The following is a 15,689-nucleotide window of genomic DNA, read 5'->3' on the forward strand; positions in this document are numbered from 1 at the left end:
TATAGGATTACTTTTTTCATGACTTTTTTCGACATACTTTACAATTACTTTTTTCATGACTTTTTTCAACATACTATAGGATTACTTTTTTCATGACTTTTTTCATCATACTATACGATTACTTTTTTTCATGATTTTTTTCAACATACTTTACAATTACTTTTTTTCATGACTTTTTTCAACATACTATACGATTACTTTTTTTCATGATTTTTTTCAACATACTATAGGATTACTTTTTTCATGACTTTTTTCAACATACTATAGGATTACTTTTTTTCATGATTTTTTTCAACATACTATACGATTACTTTTTTTCATGACTTTTTTCGACATACTATACAGTTACTTTTTTCATGACTTTTTTCAACATACTATACGATTACTTTTTTCATGACTTTTTTCAACATACTTTACGATTACTTTTTTCATGATTTTTTTCAACATACTATACAGTTACTTTTTTCAACATACTATAGGATTACTTTTTTCATGACTTTTTTCGACATACTTTACAATTACTTTTTTTCGACATACTTTAGGATTACTTTTTTCATTACCTTTTTCAACATACTATAGGATTACTTTTTTCATGACTTTTTTCAACATACTATACAATTACTTTTTTCATGACTTTTTTCGACATACTTTACAACTACTTTTTTTCGACATACTTTAGGATTACTTTTTTCATTACCTTTTTCAACATACTATAGGATTACTTTTTTCATGACTTTTTTCAACATACTATACAATTACTTTTTTCATGACTTTTTTCGACATACTTTACAACTACTTTTTTTCACGACTTTTTTCAACATACTATACAGTTACTTTTTTTCATGATTTTTTTCAACATACTATAGGATTACTTTTTTCATGACTTTTTTCAACATATTATACGATTACTTTTTTCATGACTTTTTTCAACATACTATAGTTACTTTTTTTCATGACGTTTACGTACGGACAGTACAGTCTGTTAATGAACCCAGATCAGTGACAGTTGTCATCGCAGCTGCCTGAATGCCGTTACGACGTGACGTGGTGGTGCTGTTGAACTCCGCACTTTTCACATCGGAGAGAGAGGGGGATGTGACATGTATCAAAGGATCTCCAGCCGGGATTCGAACCTGAGGCTGCTGCATATATGCAGACATGGGTAAATGGCATGCACTCTAACCACTCAACCACCTGCCTGCCATGAATAAGCCTTTTTATGACTGTTTTGGACTCACTACTCTCAGATTTTGATTGACACGCGATATAGAAGCATATGTTAGGACTTTTACATAATTTTTACAACATTTTATGAATTTTGTCGATTTTTCACTTTTTTTCCGACATGCTATAGTATGACTTTTTTTTTCCCTGAAAAAGTTGACCATGGCTTTTTATGGCTGTTTTGGACTCACTACACTGAGACTAGGCGCGTCAAGCGAGATGAGCGATTTTTATGCCTTTTTAACAATTTTAAATATTTTTTTATGAATATATCCTGACTGACTTTTTCGTGAATTTTCGACGTGCTATAGTATGACTTTTTTTGGGGGGGGGGGGGGGGATATGACTAAGCCTTTTTATAACTATTTTGCACTCACTACACTCAGATTTTGATTGACACGCGTTATAGAAGCATATGTTAGGACTTTTACATCATTTTTACAACATTTTATGAATTTTGTCGATTTTTCACTTTTTTTTCCGACATGCTATAGTATGACTTTTTTTTTCCCTGAAAAAGTTGACCATGGCTTTTTATGGCTGTTTTGGACTCACTACACTGAGACTAGGCGCGTCAAGCGAGATGAGCGATTTTTATGCCTTTTTAACAATTTTAAATATTTTTTTATGAATATATCCTGACTGCTTTTTCGTGAATTTTCGACATGCTATAGTATGACTTTTTTTGGGGGGGGGGGGAATATGACTAAGCCTTTTTATAACTATTTTGCACTCACTACACTCAGATTTTGATTGACACGCGATATAGAAGCATATGCTAGGACTTTTACATTATTTTTACAACATTTTATGAATTTTGTCGATTTTTCACTTTTTTTTCGACATGCTATAGTATGACTTTTTTTTTTCCTGAAAAAATTGATCATGGCTTTTTATGGCTGTTTTGGACTCACTACACTGAGACTTGGTGCATTAAGCGATATGAGCGATTTTTATGACTCTTTAACAATTTAAAATATTTTTTTATGAATATATTCTGACTGACTTTTTCGTGAATTTTCGGCATGACCTTTTTTTAACAATATGATCAAGGCTTTTTTTTTTAAAGATTATTTTCTTGCATAGACACCTTTGTATTTAGCGGTGGATAGAGAGGAAACATGGGAGAGAGAGGGGGATGTGACATGTATCAAAGGATCTCCAGCCGGGATTCGAACCTGAGGCTGCTGCATATATGCAGAGATGGGTAAATGGCATGCACTCTAACCACTCAACCACCTGCCTGCCATGAATAAGCCTTTTTATAACTATTTTGCACTCACTACACTCAGATTTTGATTGACACGCGATATAGAAGCATATGTTAGGACTTTTACATCATTTTTACAACATTTTATGAATTTTGTCGATTTTTCACTTTTTTTTCGACATGCTATAGTATGACTTTTTTTTTTCCTGAAAAAATTGATCATGGCTTTTTATGGCTGTTTTGGACTCACTACACTGAGAATTGGTGCATCAAGCGGTCAAGCATCGAGCGATTTTTATGACTCTTTAACAATTTTAAATATTTTTTCATGAATATATTCTGACTGACTTTTTCGTGAATTTTCGACATGCTATAGCATGACAAGGCCCCCAAAAGGGCCGTCGAACTTGCGTAATAAGAAAAAGAATAAAAATCCCTTCAGTTTCAATAGGGCTTCGCTGCCCGACGGCTTCGCTGCCCTAATAAAGTATGTAGACAAGTCATAGTATAGTATGTCGAAAAAAGTCACGAAAAAATATGTTGAAAAAAGTCATCATATAGTAGTCAAAAATAGTAATGAAAAAGTCATAATGTATGTGGAAAAAATCATAGTATAGTATGTCAAAAAATGATGTAAAAAAAGTCGGTAAAAAAAAAAAAAGAAATGAAAAGTTGAAGTCGTTTGTTGAAATTCACCCAATGTCTTGATTGTTGACAGATCGTTGATCTCCGGCTTGTAGGTGGACCCATCACCACCAGAGGATGCTCTCACCCATGACTTTCATGAGTACAACTCGAGTATGGCATTTCACAAAAAAATACACAATTGTATATATATATATATCTTTATTATTTCACAAAAACAGTCTTGCTAGTAAAAATTTAACTGCAATTCACCCATCATTCACACAGTGAACTCATTGATCGTAGTTACAGCGGCTGTTACATAAGTACGACTGTATGATAGCACTAAATTGCCTCAGCATACATTTCCAGGAAGTTTTCTACAGGCATGCAATACAGTATACTAAAGGATGAAGCTGTGGATGTCCGCCCTGTGAATGGCGACCTGTCCAGGATGTGTCCTGTCTGGGATCAGTTCCAGCACCCCCTCCCGACCCTGAACAGGATCAGCCGTGATTGATAATGGATGAATAATGGAAACTAGAACTACAGGGATATGAATGCTATATTATTCTCAGGGCCACTTGCATAATTTAACCATGAAAAACAATGAAATAAACATAAATACATTGAACAGAAAACCTCTAGCAGCTGCACATTATTCCTCCACTGCTGGTGTGGGATCCTCCTCTGTTGGGTCCCAGTGTTTCTTCAGACGGCTCCGTGGTCTGGATCAGGTGTGCGTACTGGGGGGAATCGGTCTGGGGGCGAGCAGTTTTTCGGGCGTAGTACCTCCGGGACGCGGCTCTCCACGCCTCCCTCTGCTGCGACTGAGAATCTTCAGGTAGCTCTGATATTAGCGTCCTCCTCCTCTTATCAGCAAAAGAGACGGGTTGTAAATGCCGAGAGTCGTTTATGTGGGGGAAGGGGGCCGAGCGGGAGGGGAAGGGGGCCGAACGCGAAGGGAAGGGGGCTGAGCGGGAGGGGAAGGGGGCTGAGCGCGAGGGGAAGGGGGCTGAGCGCGAGGGGAAGGGGGCTGAGCGCGAGGGGAAGGGGCCCGGGCGTGGGGGGAAGGGGCCCAGGCGTGGGGGGTTGGCCTGTTGGCGGGCTACTTTCCGGGCGTAGTAGCGCCTGGAAGCTGCTCTCCAGGCCGCCCTCTTCAGTTTCTGAGCCTCTTCCGTCAGATCGGACATCGGCACACCTTTCTTCTTGTTCCTGAGATCGGGAAAGGACCACACAGATGAGTCTAAAGTTCAGAGTACTCACTAATGTTTTTGATTTCTGTGTGTATGGGCAAATACTTTCCGAAACATATTCCACAAATATATATATATATATTTTATTTTTTTTGCCAACTGCGATATTTGTAGGCATCAAAGACAAAATCACATCAATAAAAATTCCTCCACAACACTCTCTGCTATTACAAATCAGATACGCCAAACTGTTAAAGAGAAGGTTTATATACCAATAGTCAGTGTGTCTGATTTGGCGGCATCTAGAGGTGTAGTTACAGATTACAACCAACTGAATATCACTGCTGATGAATGAAACGGATAAATCAGGAATGAAAATAATCTTAATTTGGTTAATAATCCACAAAAAAAACATAAATGCAGGGATTTGAATCTATGAAATAACTCACCCCAGGTGTAGTTCGTGAGGGTCACAGAGTCTACCTGGATCTGGATGAGGATTCTCCCTCAACGTGGTCCTCTCATCGTTGTCCAGTTCGTCTGAAGGGGATCAGAAGAGAAGAAGTTTATTAGTCACACAACCACACACAAGTTCTCAAATGGTTTGACTAGCCATGCAGAAGCTTTACATACTTAATAATGTACAATGAAAAAATGATTCCTAACGAGGAAACATCTCATCAAAGAATGAATAAACAGACAAACAAACCGAAGAATGTGTCAAACTATTACGATGTAAAATATGTGATACCTGATCTTTCTGAGTTTGGATACTTGTTGTGTTAGAAAACATGACATATATGTAACACAGAACAATGATAAACAACATAGCAACATCCGTGTAATATTGTGAATATTCATGTGTAATATGAAAACGTGAGATGCATCACGTTTACCTCCCGGGCTGACTTCGTCCTGACGTGGACTGCTGCTGCTCTCCTGATGCTCCGCGGACCTCTCTTCACTCATTTCCCACTTGATTAAGATGGCGTCGATGTCACACGGCTCCTCTTTGATGACGAGGCTTCTGGGAGATGTAGGCAGATTCCTGGCTGCCTCCGACACCCCCGAGGACTCTGAGGAGTGGGGGGTACAGGACTGGTCCAGACCCATTCTGCTGGGGGACGATGGAAAAGCCGACTCGTGGCTTTGGGAGGAGACGTGTGAGGGGGGTCTTGCAAAAAGACCCACTTTGGAGGAAAGAGACAAAAAAGGGGTCATTGTCATGGAAATAACAGATTACATGCACTCCTTTCACTAATTAAATCATGTGTATTTGTACATATAAACACAGGCTCAGATAAACAGTTGATCTGATAGTTCTTACATCGCATAACAGTGCTATAAAGTCCCTTCTATATATATTTAAAGGTTAATTAGATCTAAAGAAAATAAGTATTTAAAGGAAAACTGCCAGGGAAATTACACATCTACCAGGTAACTTTACTACATATGTATAATCACGTGTCTTTCTGTATTGCACATGTGATATATAAACATTCTGAACCTTAAAGAATCACGTCTACCTCAACTGCAAATACAAAATTAACCATATAGTGTTGTTTTTCTATATGCGTGCATTGTACAGAGTATACATAACTTATGTGGTATTTTTAAAGGCTTATTATTTATCAACATAATCAACATAATGAAACTCTTATGGAGCTGTAAAGTTTCCTGAAGGATTAAAAAAGTATTATTCTGATTCAGATTTTTGTCTGGTTGCTGTTTGTCATCGTGGAATGGAAAAATCGCCACGAAATAAACACTTGATTGATTTTAGAAAATATACAGCAGCAGCGCGGGGGGGGGGGGGGGGGTCTGTGGGAGGAGCTGCGGGCCAATGTCAACAAAAGACGAGGGTTAAAGTGACAATTTATTTAAGTTATTAGAGGAAAATTATTCAGGTACTCTTCCCAACCCGTGCCATTAAGATGCAATATGGTATGTTTACTCACGAGAGATGCTCATCTCACAGTCCTGCTGCCCGGCTGACATCTCGGCGGCCACGTAGCTCGGTTCAAACCCGCCCAGCTCCGTCGTCTGCGGGTCCCCGGCGGGCTGCGACCCCGCCGCGGCGAGGCCGCGCTCCTTCTCGACATACAGCCCGCAGGTGCACCCCCGTCGGCGCAGCACCCTCAGGTCCTGCTCCATCTCCGTCAGCCTGCCCTCCAGCCGCCGGATCTCTTTGTCCCTGTCGGCCACCATCCGCTGCTGCTCGTGAGTCCGGCCGCTGTTGACGCCGTACAGCACGTTAAGGATCGAGTCTATCGCCAGCCGGATGGCGTTCTCCACCACGAGGGCTTCGTCGTCGCGCAGGTGCGGGTGCAGAGCTCGACTCTTGACCAGATTCATCTTTACAACCCAGATGTTTCCGTTTCAGAGAGCGGTCGGACTAACGCTAAGCTACAGCACTAAGCTAGGCTACCAAGACCACCGGCTTCGAACTCACGGCCCCTTACGAACACAACGGTCACATTTAGCTGACGCCAGAGCTTTCCCCCCGAGACGTTAAACAAGCAAACAAACAAAAATAACAACAACGAGAAAGCTAGCTAGCTGTTAGCTCACGTCGACTTCCACAACATCAGAGTTACAGGGTTGCTTCCTGTTTTCCTTTACTTCTTCGACGAAAGAGCTCGTCGGCGGACGTCACTTCCGGTAACCACAGCGCCATCCGGTGGCTCGTAGGACTACTCACATGGACGTAACAGTTTGGTTATTGTAAAATATACCTCCTGTCAGTTAATCCGGACATGTACACATATATCTGTATGTATATATATATATTATTTATACAGTTATTAAGTAATTTAAATTTTTTTTTATTTTAAACATTTAAAAAATGAATACAGGAAATGTCATACACAAAACAAAATATTACACAACTAGAACGCATAGAGATATATGAATAAATTGTTTTTACATGTCCGAAAAGGAGTGGGAATAAGTATACACTTATTTAATCTCACCCCTTCTACATAATTCATATCCTCTGTCATATGTATATTTTATTTTGTTTTTAGTGAATTCTTTATCATTAGATCGTTTTTTTCACTTACAAGTATCTTACAAATACATTTTTTTGTCATGTATTCCTATTAGATATATATTATAGTTTCTTGCATATTCATTTACAAATGATAAGTATATGAACATGAGTGAAACAAACAGGAAATTAAGAAACATACAGATCATATATACATACAGATCTGTATGTGTGTGTGTGTATTTATATATATATATATATATATATATATATATAATAAACATTACAGGTTGGTGATTGGATGGCCCTAAAACTATACTTTCTTTCTGTTAAAAGGGACTGCAATGCAAATTTACATTTTACATATATACACCTTCATACATTACATTAATTATACATTATACATTATCAACCTATTTGAATGTCACATCATGCAAATGATGAGGGGACCAGTGCGATTACAACTTCTGCAGTTGGCCTAGAAAAATATGTCGTCCCTGTGCGGCTTATCTGTGTTGTGTGGCTTTTTCTTGCAGAACCCACCAAAGGTGCACATCTTTCATCACTGCAAAAAAAAGAAGCAAATCATCTCAACCACAGTTTTTTTTCCTGCAGACATTCAGCTCAACGTTGACCATCCTGACCCCCCCTCACACACCTCCCATGTAATAGCCATCTCCAGATCAGAGGGTCCCTGCTGCTCCTCCACCCTCCCATGAAGGTTACTCGGTCTAGGTATGTTGGTGGGGAAAAGCCACTGTGTCATGGCACCTCATGGGGGGAAATGGTTGTGGGTGCTGCAGCACCTACACCTGATCAACAGATAGAGAAATAGGAGTGGGTGGATTTCCTGAACCACATTAAGCTCTTCAGGGGAGATTTGATGCCTGCATACTACTTATTGGATTAGAATTATTTATGCATTCAGTTATATTTTAGTCGGTAGCATTACTTTGCTGCAGGGTAGCTTGATTCATAACAATATTTAATGGTGTATAAGTAAAATATATACTATATATAATATATATTAGTAATAATAAACAGTGGCATGGAAAAGAAGACTGTATGACAGTTTGTAAGAGGCGATGGTCCGTTGTCCGGTTCCCTCTTTCTTCTTGGCTGCGTTTGTATGAAGTTCGAAGCCTGAAAAGCTGCACCACCGCCAACTACTGGACTGTTGCGGAACTGCAGGTTTTGGTATATGCCAGTTTCCAGGGGATAAAACAGTAATAATACATCAACTTTAAAAATTGTTGTTAAAAGCAGAGTGGAGAATAAACATTGCCATCACATTGGGAAACATAATTATATTATTATTAATATTATTATTAATGAATTAAAAAAAAAGCACATCAAATTAAATAAAGTTTAAAACATTTTTTAAATAAAAAAAACTCTTGTAAGAAATACTTAGTACAATGTTATAATCATGCATTACAGTTAAAAGGCCCGCATTTACCTCTCAAGTTAAAGTACAAAGTAATTATTATCAAAATGTACAAGTAAACGTAATCATTTTTAAAAAATGTGATCAAATGTCATCATTATGGAACTAGTTTTAAATATACACTTAGGTAGTCTACAAGATAAATCTTACATATTCTACAATATATCTGAATTGTAGCGAGGTAAGTATAAAGTAGTATTAAATGTACCTCAAAGTTGTACCGTTTCCTTCCACCACTGAAAAAATAGGCAACACCAATTAATGGAAAATGGGACATATAAAACACATATTTTATGTATTATTATTTAAAATAGCATCATGATACATGCAAGTACCCAGCATCCTTTTCAGTTTACTTGGCATCAATAATGGAGGAATTAATAGAGAAACATTCATATTGGTATAATTCTTTATTTGCACCGTGTAACCTGCATTTGAAACATTATTTTACAAGGAGTGTCAACGGGCCTCACACAGGCCAACCATCTGTAGTTTATCATCATTTATGTTCATTAAAAGATGATGGAGAAGCACAAATAGATAAATAAAAAAGATTCAGCATTTAAAAATAAAAAATCATAGAAAGCTGATGTAGAAATCACATTCACACATCTTCACATTCTGCAGTCGGCATTGCGAGTTAGCTCAGACATTAGTAAAGAGAGAGTACATTCATGTTGTTTTGGCTGAATAATATAAAAGTGCTATATGGAAGATAAAAGAGTGAGCAAGCGTTTTGTCAGATTATGACCATTTCCTGCAAAAACAATAATCAGTATGAGTGGACTTGTGAATTCCTGCAGACTTCCAGGACCATTTCTTCTTTATTACACTTGTCAGCATCAGCTGGAACATTCCGGCCGTTCCCTTTGGTCACGATCACGGGAGCGAATCCCTCCGGCGTCTTGTTGAGAACGCAGTAATCGTTGCAGTAGCACGGCGTCGGAGGCTCGTCCACGGGACTGTTTGGCAAACTGCAATCTGAGTCCTGGGTCAGATCCTCGCAGCTGCAGCCGGAATCCACCTGGCTAATGCTGAAGAAGTCTTTGGGCGGGGCGGAGACGACCTCCGCCTCTGCTTCGATGTGAACTCCCCCCCAGGTGGAGCATGGCAGCTGGGTGTAAGAGGTGTCCCCGGGACATACCATCGTTGGAGGCGGGGGGGGCGTCGTGCAGGCCGGGCAAGCCCACGTAGGAGGTTTGACACTGAGTGAAAGCCAGTCGTACCGTAGGGTTGTGGAAGTCCTGGTCCTCCTCCGGCTCCTTGGTGACGGGCTTCGGCACAACGATCACAGCATCGGTCGTCAGGATCTCTTCGGGGATGTATGCTAGCAGCAGTTTGTGTTGCGTAGAAAACCAGTCCTGCAAAATCCAGACATCAAAAGAGTGTAATAAAGCAGCATTTTCACTTCACACACTCCTTATGTTCGGGGGATATCGTAGGCACCGATCTGGTCGGACAGTCTGCGCAACGATTGGACGGATCGCCGTAGCATTCATATGATCGCATTACTAATGATCGCCTCTTTTCATCCACACCTGCAGAGCCATCAACATTCCAATGACAAGTGCTAACGTTAGCTTCAGTTTTGAAGCCTCGAGTTCGGCTTTTTGGCCATCGCGATCTTGGAAGGGAAGTGACCATATTTGGAGTGCGGAGGAGCGACGGGTGGATCTGACGAACTTCGTAGCTTCGTAATTCAAGGTCAACCTAACAGCTAAGTGTTAAAGTCATCTTAGTAGCTAACTAGCATTGATAGCGTGGTAGCAACCTGTCAATCAGCAGGTAGGCCCCGCCCCCTGATGCTTTAGGGGGCGGGGCCTACCTGCTTCCTGGTCTGGTGGACTCTAAATGGACCATAATGTACTAAATGAACATCATGCTGGATTGAAGAAGACTTGAAACTAGAGATTGAGACCATAAACTCATGTTTACAATGTTTGCTGAGATAATACATCAAGAGAGAAGTAGGACCATTTTCTCATAGACAAAACAACCAGAGAGGAGTCGCCCCCTGGTGGTCAGCAGAGGGTAATGCAAGTTTAAGGCGCTTTAGTTTTGGCTTCACTTTTCAGAACCGGAGGTTGTCGCCTGGTTTCTTTTAGTTTCCCAGAATCAGACAACCAGACGTTGCCGCTCTCACCTGGAGATTGCCTTCGTGTTGCTTAAACAGCGGCTGGAAGAAAGGTGCTGGCGATGGCGTGTGGGACAGAGTTTTTATCTTCATTCTGTCGTACAAAAAGACAAGCCATATTTTACACATCAGACCTAGCGATGATTATCTCATATTTATTTCCTAAGTATGAACGAAATACCTCACAGCAGGGTTGAGCAATACCAACAGCATGAGTCCGAGGGCAACGCACACCGGCACCAGAGATTTGATCAACATGACTAATGTGTTATCTTGTTCTTCTTCTTCTTCTGAGAAAGATAAAGAATGTAAATAAAGAATGCAGAAACAGTGAGTCATATGACATTTAGTCTATTTAGAGATGAATTGTTATTCTATGGAGGTGGTGAAATGTTGGGGGTCCTCCACCTTTTCCAAAGTCAAATTCAAGCACTTTTCAAGCATTTCAAGGTGCATTTCCATGCTTTTCCAGCACCTTCCAGCTGTGGTAAACTACATATTTGTATCAATCCAATGGTCAGTATTCAGTCTACTTATTATGTCACTTGTTCATCACATTAAATGAGATGTTATTGTCCTCTAAACAACCAACATGATGTTTGGAGACAGCTTTTTACAGAAGGACCACAAATGACAGGAAAACTAATTCCACTAACAGATCCACAGAAATATAATCACCAACTATTTTCATCATCTGTTCATCATCAAAAGTCATTTTTCATAAAGAAATGTCAGAAAATGCTGTTTTCAGTCCCTCAAATATGGAGATCTTCTTCTTCTGTTATATCACATGTCATCACATACAACACACATTTCAAGACCTTTTCAAACCTTGAAAACACCACACTAAAGTTCAAAGTGTTTTCAAGGATTTTCAAGGATTTCATTTACAGTTGTATTAAAGAAGAAAGAAGTAGCACTTCACCTCTTCCCGCTTCGGTTTTCCAGCATGTCGATGGACCCCATTTGCTCCAAGGTAGATCATAAGGTTCACCCACTGCGAATCTCACTTTGATGCAATATGTAGCTCCCGGTCGGAGCTGCGACCTCGGAATCAACACAAACTTCGTCTCTGAATTGAGGCGATGAGCCTGGAACGAATGTGAGACGGGCATATGGCAGTAAGACATATAGGAAAGCTGCCGTTGATAGACTCATAATAGACATATAGGTGTGTGGAGAGGGGACATGTGGATGGGCGGGGCTTTGTAAAGGGTTGGAAGTCTGAAGGGTGTACAGAAATGTATATTGTGCTTCTGGAAGTGAGGATGGGGGTCTGTGAGGCGCCCTGTAGTTGGAATTATTGCCTGCAAGTATTTTGATTATGCAAAAAAATGTATTAATTTGTTTTTAACAAATGATGAATAAAATAATGAAATATATATGACCATTTTTTAATGAATGTCTTACATTGCTCTCGGTGCTTTCAAGTGAGAGTTCGTAGCGGTGGAATTTGCGGAAGTACCGATGGCATTTCCCGCTTTCCCATGTGACTTTGAAAGCCTCGGGCGTTTCTTGGACCTGAGGTTGGAGCGGCGGCCTCAGCTGAACTGAACACAAACATGGATCAGCTAATGCGTTGCTCGGTATGCAGGTCTCTCAGACAGACGCAGGATCAGTTATTGGTGAGGACTTACTGTTACGCCACGGCTGGAAACCCTTCGTCACCAGATCGCAGCCGGACTCGCTGCAGAGTTTAATGTCGTATTCGTCATTCTTAGCGAATTCCTCGGCGTCTCCTTTGACTTTACAGACGGAGCTGTAACTGTGATCCGTCTGCAGGGTGAGTGGGCAGGAAACCTTATACCTCCTGAAGATGCACATGAGCAAACATCAAGTTTGTAGGAGGAGAAGGAGGAGATGGAGGAGGAGGAGAAGGAGATGGAGGAGGAGAAGGAGGAGGAGGAGGAGGAGAAGGAAGAGGAGGAGGAGAAGGAGATGGAGATGGAGGAGGAGGAGAAGAAGGAGAAGAAGAAGAAGGAGGAGGAGGAGCAGTAGAAGACGAAGAAGAAGAAGGAGATGGAGGAGATGTAGGAGGAGGAGAAGGAGGAAGAGAAGAAGAAGAAGCAGAAGAAGAAGGAGCAGAAGAAGGAGGAAGAGGAGAAGAAGAAGGAGCAGAAGAAGAAGAAGGAGGAGGAGAAGAAAAAGAAGGAGGAGATGGAGGAGGAGGAGAAGAAGAAGGAGGAGGAGGAGCAGTAGAAGACGAAGAAGAAGAAGGAGATGGAGGAGATGTAGGAGGAGGAGAAGGAGGAGGAGAAGAAGAAGGAGGAGGAGGAGATGGAGAAGGAGAAGAAGAAGAAGGAGCAGAAGAAGGAGGAGGAGGAGGAGGAGATGGAGAAGGAGAAGAAGAAGAAGGAGCAGAAGAAGGAGGAGGAGAAGGAGATGGAGAAGAAGGAGGAGGAGGAGAAGAAGAAGGAGGAGGAGGAGAAGGAGATGGAGATGGAGGAGGAGAAGAAGGAGAAGAAGGAGGAGGAGGAGCAGTAGAAGACGAAGAAGGAGATGGAGGAGGAGGAGAAGGAGATGGAGGAGGAGGAGGAGAAGGAGGAGGAGAAGAAGAAGAAGCATAATAAGAAGGAGCAGAAGAAGGAGGAGGAGGAGAAGAAGAAGAAGGAGCAGAAGAAGAAGAAGGAGGAGGAGAAGAAAAAGAAGGAGGAGATGGAGGAGGAGGAGAAGAAGGAGCAGAAGAAGAAGGAGGAGGAGAAGAAGAAGGAGGAGGAGATGGAGAAGAAGAAGAAGAAGAAGGAGGAGGAGGAGCAGTAGAAGAAGAAGAAGGAGGAGGAGGAGCAGAAGGAGCAGAAGAAGAAGAAGGCGGAGGAGAAGAAGGAGGAGGAGAAGAAGAAGAAGCAGAATAAGAAGGAGCAGAAGAAGAAGGAGGAGGAGAAGAAGAAGGAGAAGATTTTTGATTTTTACAATCACACTTTATTTACAAATCACAGGACATCATCAGCTGCTCATTTTACCCGATCACAGACTTATCTATTTATAAAACCACACCATAAACACACATTCATACATACACACACACAAACAACCCCAAATCAATCAATAAATAGATAATCCGTCAGTTGTTCAAAACACTGGTAAAAAGTAGAGAGAAGAAGATGAAAAAGGAGAAGATGATGATGATGAAGATGCAGTTACCCTTTCTCAGTGAAATTCAGGCTGTAGGTGGCGCCGGAGTGTCCTGCTGGATGACCAGTGATGTTCAGGTCACAGGTCACCGTGTCGAAGTAGTCACTGACACACGCCGATCCATCCACTACAACATGAAACGCTGGATGAACAAACGACGAGGAAGTGACACCATGTGTGTTCAACACCATACATGAGGGTGAGAGTAAATAACGCAGAGGTGAAGGAAGCGTTCAGATCCTTTCCACAAGCACGAGTGACCGTTAGTTATGATATATTTGACTGATATTTTACAGCTGTACTCGGGTAGTTTAATCTCCAAGAGAGGGATCACGTGATAAATCTGGAGAAATGATTTAAAAAAGTGTTCAAAAGTTATTTTACATGAAACTAAAACTGCCAACCAGTAACTGCTTTTTAAAGGTTGGAGCCCATGTATTGTATTTTATAAATGTAATTTTTATTGAAATCTAAATTGTACACCAACATGTACACATAAAAAACTGAATGTATGTATGTATATGTCTGTAACTTTTAAGTAAAAACAGCAACTCCAGCTGTCAGATCAATGAAAAAGTACATTTCTTCTCAAACGCGGAGTAATAGAAGTATTACCTGACGTCAAATGGTAAATCAAAGTACCTAAAATATTGTACTTGAGTTAATATAAAGAGTAAATAGTATGACTCAAACGTTAATCGTAGATAACAAACGGACAATATGATAATGAGACGTGGGAGACACTGTGGGAGTCGAGAGGGAAATGATATCTATCACAGTTAATGATGCTAAATAGGGGAGAATTAAAACCCCCCCACCAGGACAGGAGAAGTTGGGTGCGTCCGGTAAAGTGAGCCGTACCTGTGATGCAGCTGGTCACCGTGACGACGCCGAAGCAACAACACATGAACAGGAGCCGCAGACCCGTCATGATTCACATGGATGAGAGGATCACACTGTGGATATGGAGAGAGAAAAATCAATCAATCAATCAATCAAGGGATCAGCACAGCTGCGACATGAAAACAACACAAATGTAGAAATAACATCAAAGTTACGTGATTTGAAGAGGAGAAGAAGAAGATGAGGGCTGTGATGAGCTGAACGGGAAAGCGCTGCTACCTCGGAGGACGACTCAGACGGTGAATGACAGATGGAACTGAGGTTGAACTTATCAGTGTTGGATCACAGGAAGTCAGTTCACGTCACCTTCTTTTTTTCCCCCCTCTTCGTTTACCTTTTTGGTTTTTGGTTTTGGGCATGTGATCATGCATGTGAACAACTTTGTCAATACATTTTTTTTTTTTTAGATCAAAAGACAGTCTTTCCTCAGTGGGTGTTTTGATATCTATCTATATATAGATCTATCTATCTATCTATCTATCTATCTATCTATCTATCTATCTCTAAGAAGTGGTCGTTGTCATGGTGATGTCACCCACTGGTCTTGGGGGTGTTTAAGTGAAGACCACCACGTCCCCTGTCCAGGTATAAATGGCTCATTCTCAGGAAAAACAACGGTTTTAGGGGAATTTGCGCTAATGAAAACATAGTTATGAATATTATTTTCCATTTCTTCTAATAAATCCCCCATACTCCTACACACTTTTTTAAAGTCAATGCTGATGTTTTTCTCCATATCACAAAAACCTCATTTTATTTTTTAAAAAAAGGGGCACCACAAGGTTCTGTGCTTGGTCCACTATTAATCAATCTACATAATAATATGATTT

At 40.6% G+C, this 15,689-nt stretch overlaps 2 protein-coding genes and 1 pseudogene across 4 annotated transcripts in view; 1 reads left to right on the plus strand and 2 right to left on the minus strand.

Moving 5' to 3' along the window:
- The window catches only part of rpz6 (rapunzel 6), a 196,341-nt gene that overhangs the window by 65,801 nt on the left and 114,851 nt on the right, over positions 1 to 15,689 (plus strand). The gene's annotated exons all lie outside the window — the stretch shown is intronic.
- LOC311024146 (uncharacterized protein) lies at positions 3,274 to 6,902 on the minus strand. 2 transcript variants are annotated; one of them, XM_084026427.1, is made up of 4 exons: positions 6,213 to 6,902; positions 5,145 to 5,444; positions 4,704 to 4,794; positions 3,274 to 4,273 (listed from the first exon to the last, which is right to left on the minus strand). In XM_084026427.1, the coding sequence occupies exons 1-4, from the start codon at positions 6,607 to 6,609 to the stop codon at positions 3,703 to 3,705; spliced, it is 1,359 nt and encodes a 452-aa protein (XP_083882553.1). In that variant the 5' UTR covers positions 6,610 to 6,902; the 3' UTR covers positions 3,274 to 3,702. The 2 variants fall into 2 exon arrangements, with proteins under 2 accessions (XP_083882553.1, XP_083882554.1); XM_084026428.1 differs by having other exon boundaries at positions 5,151 to 5,444; positions 6,213 to 6,900.
- On the minus strand, positions 9,086 to 15,111 carry LOC311024034 (interleukin-21 receptor-like; annotated as a pseudogene). The gene is made up of 9 exons (XR_014599332.1): positions 15,015 to 15,111; positions 14,818 to 14,912; positions 13,966 to 14,083; positions 12,462 to 12,634; positions 12,235 to 12,374; positions 11,750 to 11,915; positions 11,006 to 11,114; positions 10,834 to 10,918; positions 9,086 to 10,051 (listed from the first exon to the last, which is right to left on the minus strand). The product of XR_014599332.1 is annotated as an interleukin-21 receptor-like (transcript).

Source organism: Eutrigla gurnardus (assembly GCF_963514095.1).
Source record: "Eutrigla gurnardus genome assembly, chromosome: 14".
NCBI lineage: Eukaryota > Metazoa > Chordata > Actinopteri > Perciformes > Triglidae > Eutrigla > Eutrigla gurnardus.

Coding starts and splice junctions, on each gene's coding strand:
- LOC311024146 (XM_084026427.1), bottom strand. CDS start 6,609: ATGAATCTGGTCAAGAGTCGAGCTCTGCACCCGCACCTGCGCGACGAC. Junction 5,445..6,212: donor CTGTGAGATGAGCATCTCTC/GTGAGTAAACAT, acceptor TTTCCTCCAAAG/TGGGTCTTTTTGCAAGACCC. Junction 4,795..5,144: donor AGTCAGCCCGGGAGGTAAAC/GTGATGCATCTC, acceptor GATCCCCTTCAG/ACGAACTGGACAACGATGAG.